Source organism: Paramormyrops kingsleyae, chromosome 12 (genome assembly GCF_048594095.1).
Source record: "Paramormyrops kingsleyae isolate MSU_618 chromosome 12, PKINGS_0.4, whole genome shotgun sequence".
Taxonomy (NCBI): Eukaryota; Metazoa; Chordata; class Actinopteri; order Osteoglossiformes; family Mormyridae; genus Paramormyrops; species Paramormyrops kingsleyae.
This window is the reverse complement of record NC_132808.1, coordinates 32,244,563-32,264,639: the sequence shown is the minus strand read 5'-3', so window position 1 is coordinate 32,264,639 and position 20,077 is coordinate 32,244,563. Positions and strand designations below refer to the sequence as shown.

The 20,077-nt window shown below is 42.6% G+C and overlaps 1 protein-coding gene and 1 long non-coding RNA gene across 3 annotated transcripts; one reads left to right on the top strand and one right to left on the bottom strand.

The window, feature by feature from the left end:
- Positions 1-4,847: 4,847 nt before the first annotated feature.
- Positions 4,848-7,455, top strand: nanos1 (nanos homolog 1). Its single transcript, XM_023841931.2, has one exon. It carries the CDS (start codon positions 5,016-5,018, stop codon positions 5,694-5,696), a length of 681 nt encoding a protein of 226 aa, XP_023697699.1. The 5' UTR covers positions 4,848-5,015; the 3' UTR covers positions 5,697-7,455.
- Positions 7,456-8,034: 579 nt separating this feature from the next.
- On the bottom strand, positions 8,035-19,838 carry LOC111859356 (uncharacterized). Of its 2 annotated transcripts, none has more exons than XR_002841805.2 (3): positions 19,807-19,838; positions 18,469-18,552; positions 8,035-8,641 (listed from the first exon to the last, which is right to left on the bottom strand). It is a non-coding gene; the product is annotated as an uncharacterized lncRNA (long non-coding RNA). The 2 variants fall into 2 exon arrangements; XR_002841806.2 differs by lacking the exon at positions 8,035-8,641 and adding an exon at positions 15,703-16,586.
- Between the last annotated feature and the right edge of the window lie 239 nt (positions 19,839-20,077).

Sequence of the window (20,077 nt, the reverse complement as noted above, 5' to 3'; positions counted from 1 at the left end):
AAACCAGTAAAAATTGACACTGGATATATGTTCTATTCAAAAAAGTAAAAAAAAATAGATATATTTTTTAAATATGTATTCATTCACATCACCTCCGACTATTTGTATTTTCTCGCAGTGTTAGGGAAGGGATTTCAGTTTCCACCCATAATCCAAACTCATGGTTCGGAGTATTAGTGTTTCCAAATGACCCACAGAGTGTTATGGTGTGTATGAGAGTGTGCTCTGTGATGGACTGGCATCCAGTCCAGGATGCCCCCTGCTTCATGCCCTAAGCTCCCTGGGACAGGACCCAGGCGCACCACAAGCCTGTAATGGATAAGAGATTAGTAAAGATGTGTGCATGAGCTAATGTGAGCTAATGTGGGCACTTATACGTGGGTGTTTTAATGCTAAGGCGGGTTGCCAGTAATTGCAACTAAACAGAAGTCTGTCAATTCAGATAAATCTCAGTGGAGGACTGGCTACATGCCCACGAGTGCATTTAGGCGAAGCCGCTTCAGTGTGAACATGTTCTCTGCTTTCGATAAGCTCGGCTACATCATTTCCTTACGAGGAGAAGCGCACCCATACCGAATGCCCCGGTCACATGACCCTGAATCTCTGGGGGAAAAAATAAGAATAAAAAAAAATACACACAGAATCCCAGGTGTTCGGGATGATGGCCGCGAAAGTAGTGAGTTTGGCAGGATACGCTGACGAGACAGGGACAGAATATCGATTACAGAAGACTCTCGGCTAAAAATGCCTGATTGATGTGCGGCAGCTGAAAGCTGGGAGAGCTGAAGCACGTTTAATCAAAACACGACCTGCGATAATGACAGAGCTTCATTATTACACACACAAATACACACGCGCACAACTTTCCAATTGTTTATTTTATCTTGCAGGCCTGCTCTGACCTGTCAGGTTTACTGAACTTCAAAAGCCCTTTTGATTCACCAACACTAATTTGCCCCATGAAATATTTAGCCAATAACCATGTGTTACACAACTGCATCCAAAAAATATACATTTCAGACATGTTAGAGCCCAATGAAACATTTAAACCAAGCCCTTTGAACTAGGCTATAGCACATGAGGCACAGGGTTTAGCCAAAACGGGGATGTTTGTTAGAGCAATTGTTCTTCAAGTCAATCTGCCTGTGGCACTGAGCTGGCCCTGGTTCATACAAGCCCTTTGAAGCAATAAAGAAAGTATGCATTAGTCTCGCGTTAGCATTCCTAACCACGCTCAAACGCCTTACCAGTTAAGCTTTGGTAGATTCCTTTACACAAACTGGCCATTCACACCAAGGAGACGCATATTTTGATGGGTCTCGTATGTACGAACGTACCAAGCCGCTCCAACGCGCCAACCTTCCGCAAAAGCTGATGTCAACTCAAAGCCGACACAAAGATATTTCATTAATTGTCTTCTGTTGTTCCCGACGTCGCCTTTGTAAACTTCTACAGTCAGTAGCATCTACATTTGCATACCGATTCTATTCACCTCGATTATTTATGCTTGACTCTTATGTAGCAGATCTAGAAGATTGATTCATTGTCCACCTGTCACCCAGATCCATCCTTGTCAGTCATCTCCTAGAATCTGCCTCTGGCTTTACTGGACGGGCGCCTATGTGATGGAGCATGCGTACGCGTTCAAGTACAAAGCAGCCATCGCGTAACGCTGCCTCACGGATGTCCCGTCCCCCACCCCCCCGACTGTCAGGCTCTCCCCGCTCCCCCCTCTTTGATGTCCGTGATGAAAAGTTCATAACAAAAAAGTGTCTCTTAAAAAGATTGTCTGACATGGCTGATGTTCGGGCAGACGCTTGAAAGGCGCAGTGAAAGGCCTCACAGAGAACAATGCCGACTTCGTCTGCCGGGTCCGTCGATGTGGAAAGACAAGTTGACACCGATCGATGCAGCATTTTGGCCGATCGATAGATCGCTGTCTGTGCGCATCAATAATGGGCTATTGGCCAAAGGAGGCTCGGATGAATACACTGGCTTGACGTTCAACAGAGACACCTCCCAGCAGCGCTCAAGCATGTGAGAAAATATCCGGGCACCCAACACCATTAGTGACATGCGATTGTTATTGCAGCACATATGATGGTGAAGTCAGAAAAGTCTGACAAGTGGCTTGTTTTTTTTTTAATTCAAACCTTTGTTTTTAATACATATTCAACATTTAGTCTATTTGGGTTGTACATTACGTTCATATGAAGGACGAAAGCCTGCAAAAGGACTTCATCTCCATGTTAAACAGAAAGGTGAAGCAGGGCTTATCTTTGCAGTGTCACACCTCCTGCGATTTGGGTGCCATTTCTCGGCCTGTAGCCACGCTAACAGAATTACACGCAGTTTCCTCTGTTAATATGCCTTCCTCCAGGTACTCCAGTGTCCTCCCACAGTCCGAATATGTGACTCTGTGTCTCAAAATTGCTCACAGTATGTGATAGTGCGTGGGTGACACTGTGTGTCCTGCGGTGACGGATGTCCCATGAAAGATATCCCCTACTTTTGTTCCATGCGCCTCCTGGGATAGACTCTGGGCCCACTGTGACCCTGCAAAACACAATCTCCCTCAGAATACTGTGTAAACTTACTTTGTCAAGTCAGCACTGGCTACCATGGGCATAGTGCCACAGTAAGTACAATCGCTTCCATCCTGTGTGGGATGCCACAATCCCACCTCTACGCATTTCAAAACAAAAGTCCCTCTGTCTCTCTTCCGCCATCAACATTCCTGATCATCTGGTCGCCTCTCTTTCACAGGCCAGGAGCGCAAGTAGCACTCTGAGCAATTTTATTCAGGCCCTTTAAGGCGCATTTCACCTAGTCCTCGTCTGATTCCAAGATAAAACAGCTACACTTTCACGCTGCTAACTGTTGGTGAAAAAAAACACATCACTCCCACAAAGACATTTATAGCAACCAAAAAAAAATAAAAAATACAAGGAAATGAAGGGCTTCAGCACACGGACGATTGTTACGTCACAGAGCAGCTGAAACAACACGAGCCTTAATGTAACAGGACTGCCTGGTTTCCAGTTAGCACACACAGACACCCAGTGGCGGAGCACCGCAACTCCCACCAGTCCCGCCAGGATCCGCTAACGGGAATTAGCGGCCGCTTAGCTGGCTCAACTGACAGCCTCTGCCCAGCCCTCAAAGGCATAAATTCACCAACCCCCACCACCCCCGAAAAAGGGGGAAAGTAAAAAAAAAAAAAAACCAGAAAAGAAATGCATGCATCCAGCGTGCAAAGGTCTCCCGTTTCCTTCAGCCAGTCCAATCATTATGGACCCTCATGCTTCGAAAAAAACAAGCCAGCTCTCCGTTAGTTATTCAGTATTGAGCTCATACAACAATGCGCTCCCATGGCAAAAGCCTATTCACTGGATGCCAGAGCCGGAGCGGCACCACATAAAGAGCCAGCAGCAGCTTAGTACATCGACAGATATAACTCGCACACAGTATTTAGTACTAAATAGCTCGTCGCAGAAATATTGCGACTGCTGCTATAAAAATATGATCATGCACGAGTCGAATTAGATGCGTAAGTAGATTAAAACAGATTATAATGTGTTTCGTTTATACTCGTAAAATGCTTCGTGTCAGCTGGGAATGAAAATGAAAACACCTCGATGGATATGGCTTCAGCGATAACAGTGACCTGTGCCAGCGTCATGTTAATAATTTAGCTTAGGGGAACCGCAAATAAAGTTTAAATTAGAAGAGGCCACTAACTGTTAATGGATAACTCTGAGTAATCGGTTATTTTCGCCATTACTGCTTTAAACAGACGATTGCATGTCAGTCGCGACATTCAGCGGGAGTCCTGTGAGTTTCAATAGATGATAAAAATAAAAATATAAGCCGACATACACCACCGAAAGCCCCCCAGAGCCACGGAAGAAGGCGCCGCTCCTGTCATATGCTTCGCCGCTCATTTGCGATGATAAACTCTTTCTCTTAGCGTAGTTAATGGGGCGCTCCGGGCACATGCAGTAAATCTCACGGAAAGCCTCTAATTTCTTAGTTACGGAAACCATCAGAACTAAACCAGGCATATTTCTATGCATTTAGTTCAAAGCAAAGACCTCCCAACTTATCTGGTTCTTACAGTCATAGAGAAATTCAGATCTAGAGTTTTTATTAATGTATTTTTTTACTTAAACAGTGATCTTGAGTAATACATAGGTTAGCAAAATAATATTCTCCACTTTTAAAAGTATATCATGTTTCTAATAATTACATTTCGATGGCTTATAACTGATGACCCTAAAGAGTTTCGCTTTATTTCATATAAAACCGAACCGTTTTCATTTTGTTATTGCTTTCTGTCTGACGAGAGTACACCATCACACGCTGTTTCCCTGCCCGCTGTAGTCGCACTGGGAAGTGGGAACCGCGCAGCCTAAACGGATTTCGATGACAGCGCGGTTGCCAGAGTCAGCGCTGGATTTAAAACTAACGCGCCCTCACCCCAAAGTTCAAACACGGTCAGTCATGTTGGGGACATACTGAAAAAAATAAGCAAATAAAAACAAAAACTTCACGGTACGGAAAATAACTCGATTGAGAAAGCAGAAATGTAAAAAGTTTTCCAGTAGGCTTACATAAATCCAGCAATATGCGATTAGTAACACTTAAATTATTTTCATATACGTTAAATAATAATATAGCTGAACGCATTTTTCTCTATGCCACAAATCGGCGGGTAGCAGAAGCAGCCCATTCTGGTTGCACTAACCATGTCTGGCAACCACGGCACCCAGAAATGTGCTTTCAACCTGATCATAAACTTGGGTTTAAAAAAAATAAAGAGCCCCGCCCTCCTCCTGCTCTTTCATTCTAAGGGGGGCTTAAAAACAGCAGGCTTCTGACCAGACGTTTAGACACAAGGAATCACTGGAAACCTGCGCTTCATCCCTTCCTATACACAAATTAAACTCCACCGACTGACAAAAAGAAAAGATCTGGCGGAATCTATTTGTGTTTTTGCGAAAGAGGAGAGAAGCATGGATTTCATAAATCACAACTATTTGAACGCTCGTACCTCGTATGACTACACCTTTAATTTCTGGAACGACTACTTGGGTCTGTCGACACTGGTCACGAAAAATAACAAGAACAGCATGCCGCAGAGTCCCAACTCCATCACGGAGTCCCTGAAAGCAACTCTAGGTTTGGACGATTCACCGGCATGTCCCTGCGTAATCGGCGGCGTAGGTGAAGGCGGACACTTGGACTGTTGCTGTCCCTCCGTCAGCCCTCCGCCTACCTCCATCCTTGACTTGAAGGAACGCTTTTCCATTTTCAGCCCTTTTCACAACCAAAGCACCGGCCTCCCCCTGCAAGACAGGGAGTCCGGCTTTGGTGGGAGCCTCTCTGGGTTCGACCTTTTCGGTGCGGAGCGGAAGATGCGCAAAGCGAGCCCGCGGAATAAGCAGGAGCCGAGGATCTGCGTCTTCTGTAGGAATAACGGAGCGCCGGAGGAGGTGTACGGATCCCATGTGCTGAAGACGCCCGACGGAAGAGTCGTATGTCCCATCCTGAGAGCTTACACATGCCCTCTATGCAGTGCCAATGGGGATAATGCCCATACAATAAAATACTGTCCGCTTTCCAAAGACCAGCCAGCTCAACGGCCGCTAAAGGGAGGGAGGGCAGTGGGTGGTAAGAGACTGAAAATATTCTAAAGAAAAATTCTAAAATATGTAAGTCTAAATTTAACAATTGCACTGAAGATATATTTTTTCAGATGACTGTTTTATTGCGGCTTTCCCCGGTCCAAACTGATTCACGATTGTCATTCATACATATTCATAATACTTTCCCAAAAAAAATCTATTTTGTTTTTTTACAGTGAAATGTATATTTTATCTGTATAGTTGTTTATTTTCTATTAACGCGTCATTTATTTCTACCCCATAGTGCGCAGTTTTTTTAGACTGTACATTATTTGCACCTTCATTCATAATCACGTTTTGTTAATAAAAAAAGTATTTTATTCAGGGGGGTAACGTTTTTTTCTGGAAAACAATTTGAGGGAGTATAACAGTTGAACTCCCATAAGTACTTCTTCACAGTAAGCGATGCTTACATTTTCCTGTTGCTTAACATAAGAACCAAAGTTTTGTTCGGCATTATAAAAAGAAATGGAATGTATCCAGTCTGTGATATTTGGATGCCAGCCCTGTTACTTTCTACGTTGTGTGTGTGTGTTTTAATTACTGCCCCTTTCCGCTCCAGAGCGCAGTTTCATTCTCCGAACGCCATGACATTTGATACTCGTTAAGAAGAAGAGAGAGAAAAACACACTTCACACAAAGGGTTCTCTGTTTTGTAACTCTGCGTTGCGGCGAAACGTCACGATTACCAGTTACATTGCCAAAATGCCACAAAAACCATACAGGAGTTGCTGTCGCCTCGACTTTAAGAATAGACATAAGAGAAATAAAGACCCAGAGGTACTCCTGATGTTTACATACATATACTGCTCCGGGTGAACACTGGATTTCGTTTCTTATGGAGTATCTATCCTGCACCGCATTACCATGACGACAATTTTGATTCTGTTCCGTTTTGTCCATTTCGTTCCAACATAGTATCACAATATGGGGAAATGGTAGCTTACAAAGTAAAAGTCTAGTTGATATCGCCACTAGGCTTTTAACGTGAAATGCTACAAGTCCTATAGCACGAATGAATGTCATTAAAAAGCTTTTAAAACTGTATTATCCCTTTTTGTATTATTTACCAGAATAAATCCAAAAAAGATGCAAAATGTGAATGTAAAATAAAGTTGAAAGTGACACTTTGAGGACTGCACATTTCTGACAGTGATGTTTACCAAAGGAATACAATTTTAATGAAATAAAAAGTAAAGATTTGCTGTATTGTATATAGAATGCGTGTAATGTTTATTCAATATTTTAACATTATAATAACTGACTTAAGAGGTCACTACCTCAACAGAATTTTCAAATAATACAAATTTGTACTTATATGTAAAATGTCAGCATTTGGAGTTTATAAATGTATAGTGCTACCATTTATAATAAGGGTTTTTAATAGTATTTTTTGGATTTTGTACAACATAATTGTATTTTTCTTTTGTTGCATTCTACATTTGGAAGTCAATTTCCAATAAGCTACAAGCATTGTTTGCCAAAAGGCAAGTGTTGTAAATAATATTACCCATATGTTATCGAAGTTGTCGTTGTTTAATGTCCCACCGTTTTTGGAGAGCGCAAACGAGAGAATGGACGAGGCTTAAAGATGATGAACATTTCGCCAATTTAAACTGAGATTTTTGATTAAAAACAAAAAGAGTTAAGAAACACTGTTGAATTTTGTTATTTATATTTTGTCACTACTTTCTGTAAACTGCAGTGCAGAGTAAAGAAATTAATTCACTACAGAAATAAACAACTTATCAGATATTTTAACTCATAATCCCAACCTTGTCTGCTTGATTGACTGGCATTCGCACAAATGTCCCTTTGTGTCTCAGAACGATGTCGCAACCAGGCCACTGCCGTCGACAAGTTTGGGATTTTTTTTCCACTTGTCAGAGCCCTGGCTCCCATTACGGCACATTTGGATTGGGGGGGGTCCCGATTGTCATGCCGCTGACGCATCTTGGCATGCTCCTGCCCAGGCACTGCTCAGGTTACATTCTGCTCCTCAAACGAGTCGCGCTTTCACCGGCGACATCCCGACACAAGCCGCCCTGTAGTTTCCAGCTGGAGCTCACTGCCAGAGTCGCAAACTGTAAATTAGTCACGGCTCGTCTTACAAGCATTCCTGTTTATTTTTGCTTTTTTTTAAACAAGACACAGTGTACCTGTGTGTGAACTGGGTTTCTGTACACGCTCATGTAACTCTGTGGTTTGTGTGTGTCCACTGGGTGAATTGGTTTTTGTGTATGCTTGTCGGATTCTGTGCGTGTGTGTGTGTGTGTGTCTGCATGCACCTGACAATGACCGACCCCTCCCCCCCCCCCCCCCCCCCCGATGAATCCACACTAATTTTTTTCCGCTCTCCAGCTGAGGCCCAGCATTAATTATGTAAGAATACTAAGTGCCATAGGGATATGCATGCTGGGAGGCCTGCAAACCCGCTCAGAGGCCTGCAAACCCGCTGGGAGGCCTGCAAACACGCTGGGAGGCCTGCAAACCCGCTGGGAGGCCTGCAAACCCGCTGGGAGGCCTGCAAACACGCTGGGAGGCCTGCAAACCCGCCGGGTATCAATTCAAACGCGCAGGGGTCGCAACCGGCAACACTGCCTTCCCTCCTAGCCACCATTAGCCGCTGTAGCGGAGGGACTTTCCACAGCGAGGCTCAGCCTCCTTAAAAGGCGTGATAATCTTCCACGATCCTGTGATGGATTACTGCTATATCACACAGACAAAAGGTAATGGCAGAGCGCCGGGAGAGAGCGCTCCGCTTTCAGCGCCGTCCCCTCTGCGCCATTCATTTGGACAGGATGACATCACCTACTCCCGTTGTTCCGCGAGCCGCCCAGCTCCCGTGCCGAACACGAGGGCAAGGCTGCGGCCCGCCGCACACTGGCCTCGGGGCGATGAATGCGACATTTCCATGCAGCAAGCGCAGGAGGATGATTTTGCAGCGACTGCCGCTGTGAACGGCACAAAGAGTTAGCAGTCAGGGAATTTCCCAAGATGCTAAACAATAGCAGAGATTTGTGGGGGGTGATTTCGTTTATCATAAGGTACATGAATAATATTCTTTTTTTTTTCCTCCAAGAAAATGAGATGAAAAGCTTAGATTTGAAAAGGTATATGAAAGGCACAGAAGAACAAAAGTTCAAACAACATTATTTTCACTTAGCATAGCTAGTTAGCATAGCTATTTAGCATAGCTAGTTAGCATATCTAGTTCTGCCCGGCCCAGAACAAAAACACAAAGGGGCATCTGAAATTAATGAGGGGGGCACGACCTTGCCAGCCAAGTCACAGTCATGGGCTGGTTGACTTCCACCTGAGGGGGCACATTATTAATTTGAGGGTGAGCTACCCTTTGTAAAGCCAGATCCGTTAGCATTGCTACTTAGCATAGCATTGCTATGGGAGGAGTTAACATTGACTCATACATAGTACTTTCTTTTAGTTCAAGACACATGAAAGTTACAGAGCTCATTGACTAAAACTCTTCAGTACTTCAGTCAGAGTCACCTGATATTGATGGGCTCAGTAATATTGCCCCCCGTGATCTGTTGAGCACACAGTCTGTAACTGGAAGTCACGTCTGCCAACGCAGGTTCTCCTAATCTCATTTAATGAATTCATACCAATGTGAGAGCCTGTGCTGAGATTTATTCTGAGCTGAAGAAATCTTGACAGAGCTCCCTCTCCGTGATTCATTTTAATGTTTCTGTTTGTCAGTGTGCTGGTGGGGGGCGCGGGGTGGGGAGTAAGGGAGTCAACGACTGTTGCAGATAGTGCCGCAGGCATTGACATGCTTCAGCTTATTATTGCTCATAATTACGCATCGTGCTTAGTGTACACCACACTGCTCATAATTACGCATCGTGCTTAGTGTACACCACACTGCTCATAATTACGCATCGTGCTTAGTGTACACCACACGTGCGCTTCTAGGGAGGAAGGGGTTTGGTGAAAGGGCACGACCCAAGTCCACAGGTCTGTATCATGAAGCAGGATTCCTTGCTTAGCTGGATAACTTGTCGGATTTAAGGTAGTTTGGGCTAAATGTAAGTGAACAAAGAAGTGCATTTGAACTGGGGCACCTTAAATCCCGCGAGTTATCCAGCTAAGCAAGAAATCCAGGCCCCAGGGCTGAAAAAAAGGAGGAACTGTAGGTATAAAGAGTGAGGAGGGCACGACACCAGAATTATGGAGTGTTTTTAGAGCCTGTGTGTTAAAAATCGTAGCTAGTTAGCTAAACTGGAAGGGCGAGCATGTCAGTTTGGATGTTGCCGCTCACCAAGGAGACGGCTTTACCTTCAGTGACTCACAGCATGTTTGATTGGCGGATTCATGCTACTGAGCATTTCACCACACGGCCCCGGTTACGGACGCCCTGCCCTGTGGCATCCCGGCCCAGAAACCTTGGGTGGAATCACAGAGGGAGTGTGGGGGCCGGCTGGTGAAAGGCCGTTTTGTCCGCAGGTTGTTCGGCTGAGGTTTGTGTTGGCTGGATGCAGGACGGACGGCAAACGGGACCCAGAGGGGCTTGAAGGAAGTAATTGAGCCCAGCTGAAAGTGGGGGCCACGAGGCCCCCGTTCTCAAACCATGACCCCGTCACCCTCCTTAATCAATTTCTTCAGGGGGGTGTTAGTGACACACATATCACTGTGCCGAACACCGAGTGTGGGAAAACCTAATCTCTCGGCAACATATTGCAACCGAAAATTATAGAAAGGAAGAATAAAAGGAAATGACAGTAGAAGAAAAAAAAAGGTTCTGTTTTATGGGCGGCTTAGCAATCTGCGCGCCTTCAGGTAACCCAAAGGAAGCTGGGCTTTCGCGCTTCCACTTCCTGTTGTTGCTGTCGCTGTAGATTTATTAGTGAAATTGCCACATTTTCTGAGGCCAATAAAGAAGTTTCATTATACCTGCTGTGTTTACCTTTTACATAAACTTTTACTATAGATCCTTTTTTGTTAATTCTACCAAATATCCGAGTTAATTAAATTAAAACCAGTTCTAATTTGTGTTATAAATACATTTACCAACATGTTTTGCTGTTTTTGTTTTGTAAAGATAAGCAAATTACTATTTTCTAATTAATATTATATTAGCCATTATTTTAGTGTTTCAAACCACATTTTTTGCTTAATTCTTTTGTTTGTGTTTTTTTTTTCTTGGAATGTCCCAATCACATGTCTCTGGACTTGATTCTTGTGCAGTCAGGCCGGCTCGTGTACGCCGAGGCTCAGACTGGGCCAGGCCTCGGCTGGGGGCACGTTCGCCTCCGTGCGACACAGGTGGCGGTGGCTGGAGAGAGACGCACGCAGTGAAACTCCCATCTGCGTCCTGACAAACGGAGAGAGCCATCCAGCGGGCACACCGGCGGGGGACTGGGCCAGGCCGAGGGTAGGGGGGGGGGAGCTGCTGTCTGACAGTGCAGGGGAGAGCAGGTGGACCTATCAGCAAAACAGCACAGGTCCCTCCTGGATAACCTGTAATTTAACCTGCGTCCATGAACTGATTACAGGGCCCAGAGTAAGCAGTTTAATGATGATAATATTATCTGCAACCTTCACCGCAAATTCTGTACTTCCAAATTGGATGGGGTCAGAGTGCGGAAGCAGGGGGGGTTAGAATCCATTAAAAATGATACGAATGAGTTGGACAAACGGCAAGCAGGGAAGGCATTCTGTATCTTTCTCTTCCTGGGACGTGCGTGTCAGGTGAGAGTCTGGCCAATGCATGGCAGTAGTCTGGGATTGATTCTCCCTGCTGGTCTGTTTCAGTCGATGGCTACTGAGGTTATAGCCCCCCCCCCCCCCCCCCCCCCCAGCCCCCCACCCCCGAAGCACCATGCCATGTGAAGTAGCATGGAGCTGCTGGAGAGAGGAGAAAAAAAACACAATGCTTACATCTCATTTTCTGCTCCATGCACCCACTTTTGAAGTCGAACAAAAAAAAAAAAGCCAAGAGCCTCTCGGCGAAACCCACCAATAGTAAATAGCTTAAACAAACAAGCAAACTTGTGCTTCCCACAGAACTCTGGGAAAGACGAATGACATATACCCATAATATAAACACATTTCATAATACAACCCTACACCTTTGCTTTGGGGTAAAAGAATAAACATTTAAGGCACCTGGAGCAAAAAAGAAAAAAATATCACCGTTTTTGGGAACGACAACCGCTGTTACCGTTCAAAAGCTTCCCGTCCGATTCCCCAGGAATGACATCGCTTCCCCTCAGTGCAATCTAGCATGTACATGTCTCCATAGTGCGGAGAGGTGCGGCTTTGGAGAGGAAGGACTGTGGGCTCTGATTTTACAGCAGCAAGATCTGTGGTTGAATTTAATCTGTGAATTAAAATTCCCAGAGTGCTTTGTTGCTGTAGTGATTATTATTTTATTTATTTATTTTGACTTGGTTGGTGGCCCAGCAGGGAGCTTGGCTTAGACAGGAATGCAGCTTTCAGTAGCCCTGGGGTTTCATGCCGATTGGTTAATGCTGATGATTGAACAGATTCAGGATCACAGAAATCTTTTAAAAACCTCACAAGGAGCCCTGTCAGGCGGTCTCATTAACCAAGGCCTTGTTAGTGAAGCTGGTCAACTGCCGAAAGTGCCAAGGTCCATTCATAACCATTGCATCTGTGTTTTTTGGTTCAACGCTGTTTCAACAAGACCTATCCCTAGTGAAGGGGAAAATATTGGTGTTGCACTACCACCTAGTGGACACTGTAGGAACTGTAGGCAAACTATCACCCATTTTTCAACCTGTTGGTCGGGGTCTTCAGTGTTTGTTAATGCGTAATTTGTATTGTCCCTGTCTCAGCAATAACTAAAAACAACAAAACTGCATTCTTAAGAGATCCATCAACATCTTAGTTAGGATAGTACATATGCATATATAAAAGTGAAGTTTAGTTCAAAATTCAATTGAAATTCAAAACATTATGCAAAATACAACCAGTGCAGGCAATAGCTAGTAAATAACTTTTTCAGTATCCATATGTACCCTCAGTCAATTTTGAATAAATATTATTTCTCTTTGTACAACAAGGACACAGTTGATTGACTGACTATATTACAGTTTTCCCCAGTCATTTTAACGCATGTCTCAACACCAAGGGCGTAACTTTGGCTGGAACATCGGGGGGGTTTGAGGTCTCCACCCATTACGGGGGAAACATGACTACCGGGGGGGGGGGGCTGTATTAGCTGGTCTTGATTTATTGGGGGGGTACAACCCCCCCATCCCCCCGTAATTTACGCCCATGCTCAATACCATGTCCAGTTTCTCAAAACACTTAACACATGCACCATGCCATTGGACCATGTGAGCTAAACTATGTACACGTTTGCATTGCTTTGACACAATATGCATTCAATCACCACTTCCCCCAAATTTCATGAATACTTCTCTCAGTCAGTGTTCGCTACCAGCAAAACTTTGTACAACTACAGCCGATTTTTCAGACGTTTAGATAATCTGTTCAAAACAGTTAACTTTCAGGTCAAAACCTAATGAAATTTAGAGCACTGTAAACTGAAATATGCTGCATTTTGACAGACAAAGGACACTATGCACTTGCACTAACACAAATAATTATGCTTTTAGCAGAAATTACGTAATTTTGTTTTTGTTTGCTGCTTCGTTACCATCTATACAAATGAGGTCAATGAGTGTCGTCGTCCCCCGCCCTTTCCTTTTTGCAAGGCAACACAATGTAATCTGTGCAAAAACAGTGGGTATGGCAACACATATATTACAGTAAAACATTTACATTTATTCATTTAGCAGACACTTTTATCCAAAGCGACTTACAGTGAAGTGCTGTATCTACAGGGACAGTCCCCCGGGAGCAAGCTGGGGTCAAGGGCCTTGCTCAGGGGCACAATGGTGGCATCCCCTGGGAGTGAACTCACAACCACCACCCCCCTAGGTCACTGTAAGCTTTTTACAGTGCTTGAAGCTGGAAAGCTGAATGAAAGCACATACCTGCCTGTACTTTCAGCTAAGCACCTATCTAGGAATTTGTGTGGTTAGTGCCAATTTGCCATATGTACAGAAGGGGCCATCTTTGGATTGGCATTTTCCATTGCCATTTTTCTTTAGCTAGTGAAAAATGGATGCGGCAAGAGGCAGAGGAAGAGCAAGAAGACATCAACGGAGAAGAAGAGGAAGAACCATGGTTACTGATGAAATCAGAGCCACAGTAATTGACCATGTTGTAACTCATGGTCTGTCCCTGAGGGAAGCGGGTCTAAGAGTTCAACCGCACCTGCCTAGATCCACAGAGGCATCAATTGTCAGGATTTTCAGGCAAAGCAACAGATACTATACACTATTTAGAGCATTCTGACTGAAGGCATTTGATTGATGTGTATATTACTATAGTGGTGTGACTTGAGGAAAGTCTGGGAAAAAAACTTATGCATCGGTGCACGTTTGTCTTTACTGTAACCCGCTACTGTAGGATCCAGCGTTTACCCCCCACAGGAGGGAGAGGAAGAATTTACCAGTATTTGTGATTGTGTGGGACATTGTGGCCTTTCATCATTCCCGCCAAGTCACAGAGTGGTTTACTGCCCATCCCAGGATGATGTCATTATTTTTGCCACCATAGTCTTTTTTCTGCAAGGAGATGGAAGGTATATGACCATCAGCCACATGATCAGATGTCGCTTTTAGATGCAATGGCTGCTGGGTGTATGGACATCCATGTGGAGGACATCCAGAGCTGGATAAGGCACTCCAAGAGACTTTTTCCTTGATGTATTGAAAGAGAAAATATTCGGTGTGATGTTGATGAAAATTTATAGCCAAATGCAAGGGACCGAATGGATCAGGCCAGGTCAACAGTGTGCGTAACTGTATACAGTGAAACTTTGGTATTTGGAGATTTTTGTTTTCTTTTGTATTGAATGTAATGTACTTTCAGTCGGTGGTTATAATGTATTTTTCTTTTCCAGTGTATTGCGCAGCTGAATTTATTTACTGTATTATTTGTTTGTATTACAATGTTTACTGTAAGAAATGTCACGTTTTTCTTTTACTTTGCAATAAACATTGTGTGAAAATATTGGATACAACAACACACCATATATATGCATTTTGCAGAGCTTCAAGTTCTTTGTGTTTTTTCATGCATCGTACTTTGTGTGACAAAGTCGTCTTGTGAGAGAGTGCGTGTGCTATAGGTTTGGCAGCATGAGTCACTTTTGGGTGAAGTGTGAAGTGTTTTGGTGGTTTTAGTGCATTTTGCACCGAAAGTTAACTGATATGCTCAGGTGCCTCTTTGTAAAGTTCACAGTGTGAAGTGTTTTGAAAGCGTGGACATGGTATTGAGATGAGTGTGAAAACGATTGGAAAAAACTTCTTTTCCCGCTAAGGGTAATTCTCGGCCTTGTCCGTTTTAGACACAAGTTTTTTTACTTAACTCAGAAAACAGACTGGCATTCATTTTCCAATGTGGAATTTCTCTGCTTGTAACCTGTGTCTCTTCTGTAAAGTCGCAGTGTATTGGATAATATAAGAGAGCTTCAGAGCTTCAATGGGCAATGAAATTGTGAAAAATGATGCTTCAAAAACTCCGGGACAAAATAACAAAAAACCCACCAGAGAAAGACCTCAGACAAGGATATTCTGAAGAGCGTGAGCATTCATGGAGAGAAAAAGAGTGATAGAGTCGAGAAAATCACTCTGACCGGATGAACTGAGACCGGTAATGGCGTGATATTTCACACAGAGTAACTTTGCCCATAAGCCCACCAAACAAGAGGACCATCTGCTTTTTGTATGGGTGCGTCCTTGTTGACGTTCCTGTAATCCAATGCATGCTTGAAGCAGATCCCCCATCCTCAACTAAAAGCTTGGATAAAGAAATTTATGTGGGAAAAGGAAAATCACCCCTGTGCCTTCAGGCAAGAAATAGACAAACATCGCCTCTTATATAAACACTTTGATTTTTTTAGAAAGAAGAAACACAGCCCCTCACCCCACCCCCAAAATACAGAATACCGATGTCAATAATTAAGTGAACAATAACGTTTTACATGTGAGAGAGTATTATTCAATATTTGCAGTACACACCCCTAAATTCTTAGTGCCCAGCCCGTGAAGGAACAGGTCACTCTCTTTAGTCAATGGTTATATCCTCAAAACCGCAAGGAGATCATTTCATTCGTGCTGCCTGCACAGACCCCTACCTGGGCATGTGTAATATTCTGTGAGGGTGTGACTGACAGGAATTTTGGCTTGTTTCCTCTTCTTAATCTACCGACTTGAAATGACTCAAATTACTGATCTTCACTCTAGGTAGTGTATTTCATGGAAATAGGCTTATGACTGGCCCTTGCTATTCAAATAAGACTTTGAGGTGTCTACTCTGACCTGGTTTGAAACAAAATAAGCATGGATTTTTTTCAGTAGAAAAACACTGCAGTCACATATTTACTACTCATGTATAACTAAAAAGAACACAAGTCGATCCATTCGGAAGTTAAGTTGGTACATCTTAAAGTATGAATAATGTCTGTACTGTTCTGAACACAAAGTGAGTGCACGTTCATTTTTCCTCGTTGAAAGACAATGAATAATGTAGCTTAGTTCAGGCAGTGGTTATAGCTTCTTGGAATGAAAGGAGACAGCTAACAGAGGTGAAGGACAAACGCTGATACAAGTGAACCACCTATGTTTGTATGATACAAAAATGGTGAATGCAATAAAAGTAAAACTTCAGCTTAAACCTTAAGTAATTAGTACATCCATAAATCTTCCTTATCACTTATCCAGTTTAGTGTCGCAGTGAGTTTGGAGCCTGCACTGCAGCACGCACTGGGCTGAGCAGAGATGCCGATTCTTGTCTTCTTTGACTGCAGGGGGGAAAAAGGTCCCTGCACACATGGTCCTGGCGAGGAGAAGCGTGAAGTTACCATAGGTGTGAAGTTACCTATGCTAGTCTATGTTTTAGTCCAGGAAGTACAATATTATATTGTGTTATGACTGGTGTACTATGTTAAGGGTCGAAATGTCTTATGTGTTTACCCTGCTTGTATTGTCGTGCCAAAGACGTCTGACATGTTTCATTCACTGAAAAACAGTTTCCCTATGTGGACAATAAAGTATCTGTCCTGTCCAGTCTGAGGCACAAGCCCACCTCTGTTACATGTGACACACAACAAATGACTGCCTAGATTCACACTTTAACCATTTTCGAACCATGACCCATCAGCTGAAGCTGGTGCCTATGTAAAAAGTTCAAAAGTCATAAATATTGACACAAACATGCATAAATACAACAAGAAAAGAACGACTGTTCTCTTTTCACGTATTTTGGTCTGCAAAGTATTAAACAGAAACACTGGAACCCTGTACTGGATCAATGTTTATGGAAGACTGGTGGGGGAAAAATGTTTGCATTGCTGCAAGTTTTTATAGACAGGACAAAGTTTTTCCTAGAAATGTCAGGGGGTTTTTGGTGAACACGTCTTCGTAAATGTTATTTTACGTCATTGAGTAAGTTCTTTCTAGTTACCACAAGGTGTCAGTATTGTAAAAACTTGAGGAATTCAGTGTTCGGCAAACTATGATAAAAAAAACTTTATTAACTATTTTATTTGTTTTTAGCACGTGAGATTGGTATTTACTGTTTTCTACACATGGTTTTTATTGGCAAGTGATCGGATAATTGAAGAAAACAATTTCTGTCCACGTTTTCACAACACTTAACACATGCACCATGCCATTGGACCATGTGAGCTAAATTATACATATATTTGCATTGCTTTGACACAATATGCATTCAATCACCACTTCCCCCAAATTTCATGAATACTTCTCTCTGTCAGTGTTTGCCACCAGCAAAACTTTGTACAACTACAGCCGATTTTTCAGACATTTAGATAATATGTTCCAAAAAGTTAACTTTCAGGTCAAAACCTAATCAAATTTAGAGCACTGTCAATTGAAATATGCTGCATTTTGACAGACAAAGGACATTATGCACTTGCACTAACACAAATAATTATGTTTTTGTTTTTGTTTGCTGCTTTGTTACCATCTATACAAATGAGGTCATGGAGTCCCCTCCCTCCCTCCCTCCCTTTCCTTTCCTTTCCTTTCCTTTCCTTTTTGCAAGGCAACACAGTGTAATCTGTGCAAAAACAGTGGGTATGGCAACACGTATTGGGAGTGAACTCACAACCTTCTGGTGTTCCTAATGGGAGCCCAGCCAGATCCCTACCCACTAGACCACCACCACCCCCCTAGGTCACTGTAAGCTTTTTACAGAGCTTGAAGCTGTTACATTGTGTGAAAATATTGGATACAACAACACACCATATATATGCATTTTGCAGAGCTTCAAGTTGTTTGTGTTTTTTCATGCATCGTACTTTGTGTGACAAAGTCGTCTTGTGAGAGAGTGCGTGTGCTATAGGTTTGGCAGCATGAGTCACTTTTGGGTGAAGTGTGAAGTGTTTTGGTGGTTTTAGTGCATTTTGCACCAGATATGCTCAGGTGCATGTTTGTTCAGTTCACAGTGTGAAGTGTTTTGAAAAAGTGGACATGGTATTGAGACGAGTGTGAAAATGATTAGGAAAAACTGTAATCAGATGAGGAACTGAGCACAATGGTGATTTGGAGTTTTGAACACAACAGACAAAACAGAAAAAACTCCTCACCCTTCAAAACAGCCAACAGCCACAGCTACAAACAGAACCCGCGACATTGGCAACATGTAGCAAGTGAAATCTACTATCTCATAACCTAATCATATTTAGTGCTCTCACCATTTTGTGGTTCTCACGTGTCTCACTGCAGATGAAAGACCTCGAAGCATGTTCCGGAAGCTTCTCCTCAGAGTTTTCCCTTTTCTACCAAGAGATGGAAAGAATGGAAAAATCTGACACAAACACTGATTGTTAAGATGAGTTGGCCGACATACATATGTGACTGATTATAATACAGTTTTACAATTTTAAAGTTTATCAGACATGAGACAACAAAATACAAGTCAAAAAATCATTGAATGTACAACAAATGATTTTTTTTCTTTTAATTTCCCTTTCCTCACTGCCTGCTTAGGCAATATAATTCATTTTGAGTTGCAGCTTCATTAAACTCTGTACTCTATAAAGAAAAACCGTAATAATATTGCATTTCTAAACAATTTCCACAAGGTGGTGGCATTGTAAACATTTTCGACTTGCAAGGAGCGTCTTATTGAAGTCAATTGAATCGACAACTCAGATTTAACAGTAGTACACAATTGTCAGTTCCCACGAACAGGCTTTCTTGTTTAACACAAAAAAACACTGTTATTAATATTATAAATATAAACGTAACTTTGATAATACATATAACTTTGAATTAGTTATAGCAATAAAAATCTATTAATGAATATATAGATTAAATAAGTAATGCACGGTATGTTTCATAAATCAGTGGTTCATCCCAAAACTGCTCTGTAAGTACATAAAATAATAATAGTAATAATAATAATACTTTCACCAGGCACCGATTTAATATCTATACCTCAGGAAACATTACCGTCAGTTGCTGGTCCCCTTTGGGCCGCTTGTAGTGCCGATGGTTGTCTTGATTAGATAAAACGAGTGGCTTGTATTACTTGTGAATTTTACACAAAATGTGATTCTTTTATATGAAATTTATTTCAAATACCTCTATATTTTAGTACGTATATTTTAGTAGTCCTGTTTTAGTGTTTTTATACGGCGACCACAAGCATACAGCCTACAAGAATGTGACTAACTATAACTAACGATCTAAGTTATTCTAACCAAACGTAGCTAAAACAAGGGTCGCGCAGTATTTTGCTGGCTTTCCTGGCCAAACAGCTATTATTTAGGCAGCTGGGTTACCAGTGAGGATGATGTGATAAATAATGTGAATTAGGTAAAAGACGGTGAAAAGCATCACCGCCGCACGTAAATGTACTCTCTTACCTTCTTTCTTTTTCTTTTTTTACAGATAATAAGCTACTTCGTTAGCAATTCGTATTACATGCTCGGGTGTTTATCAGTGATAGCTGTGTACGACCTGTTCGTGTTTAGCCTATAATTGTGCAAGTAGACAGTCGCTCTGAAGTTCAGCCCCCCTTTACTCACTATGAGGATACCAATCTGGAGTATCTTCCCGGTGTTCCGGGCAATTCGGTTTCCCTATGTTTCCCCTGTCTATCAGGGAATAATGTTTCTCCTAATATTTAGTCAAATATGTATGTTTGATGTCTGAAAATCACTCAGGTAGATTATTACATGTGAATACAGTAGATCGTCACGCATAATATAGTCTTATATAAGCAATACTATACCGTTTTCATCAAGAAATATCTCTATCCAGCGAATTAAATACTTTCATTTATTATCTGTAAAAACA

What these genes read in the sequence shown, in the direction of transcription:
- nanos1 (XM_023841931.2), top strand. Translation starts at nt 5,016, where the DNA reads ATGGATTTCATAAATCACAACTATTTGAACGCTCGTACCTCGTATGAC.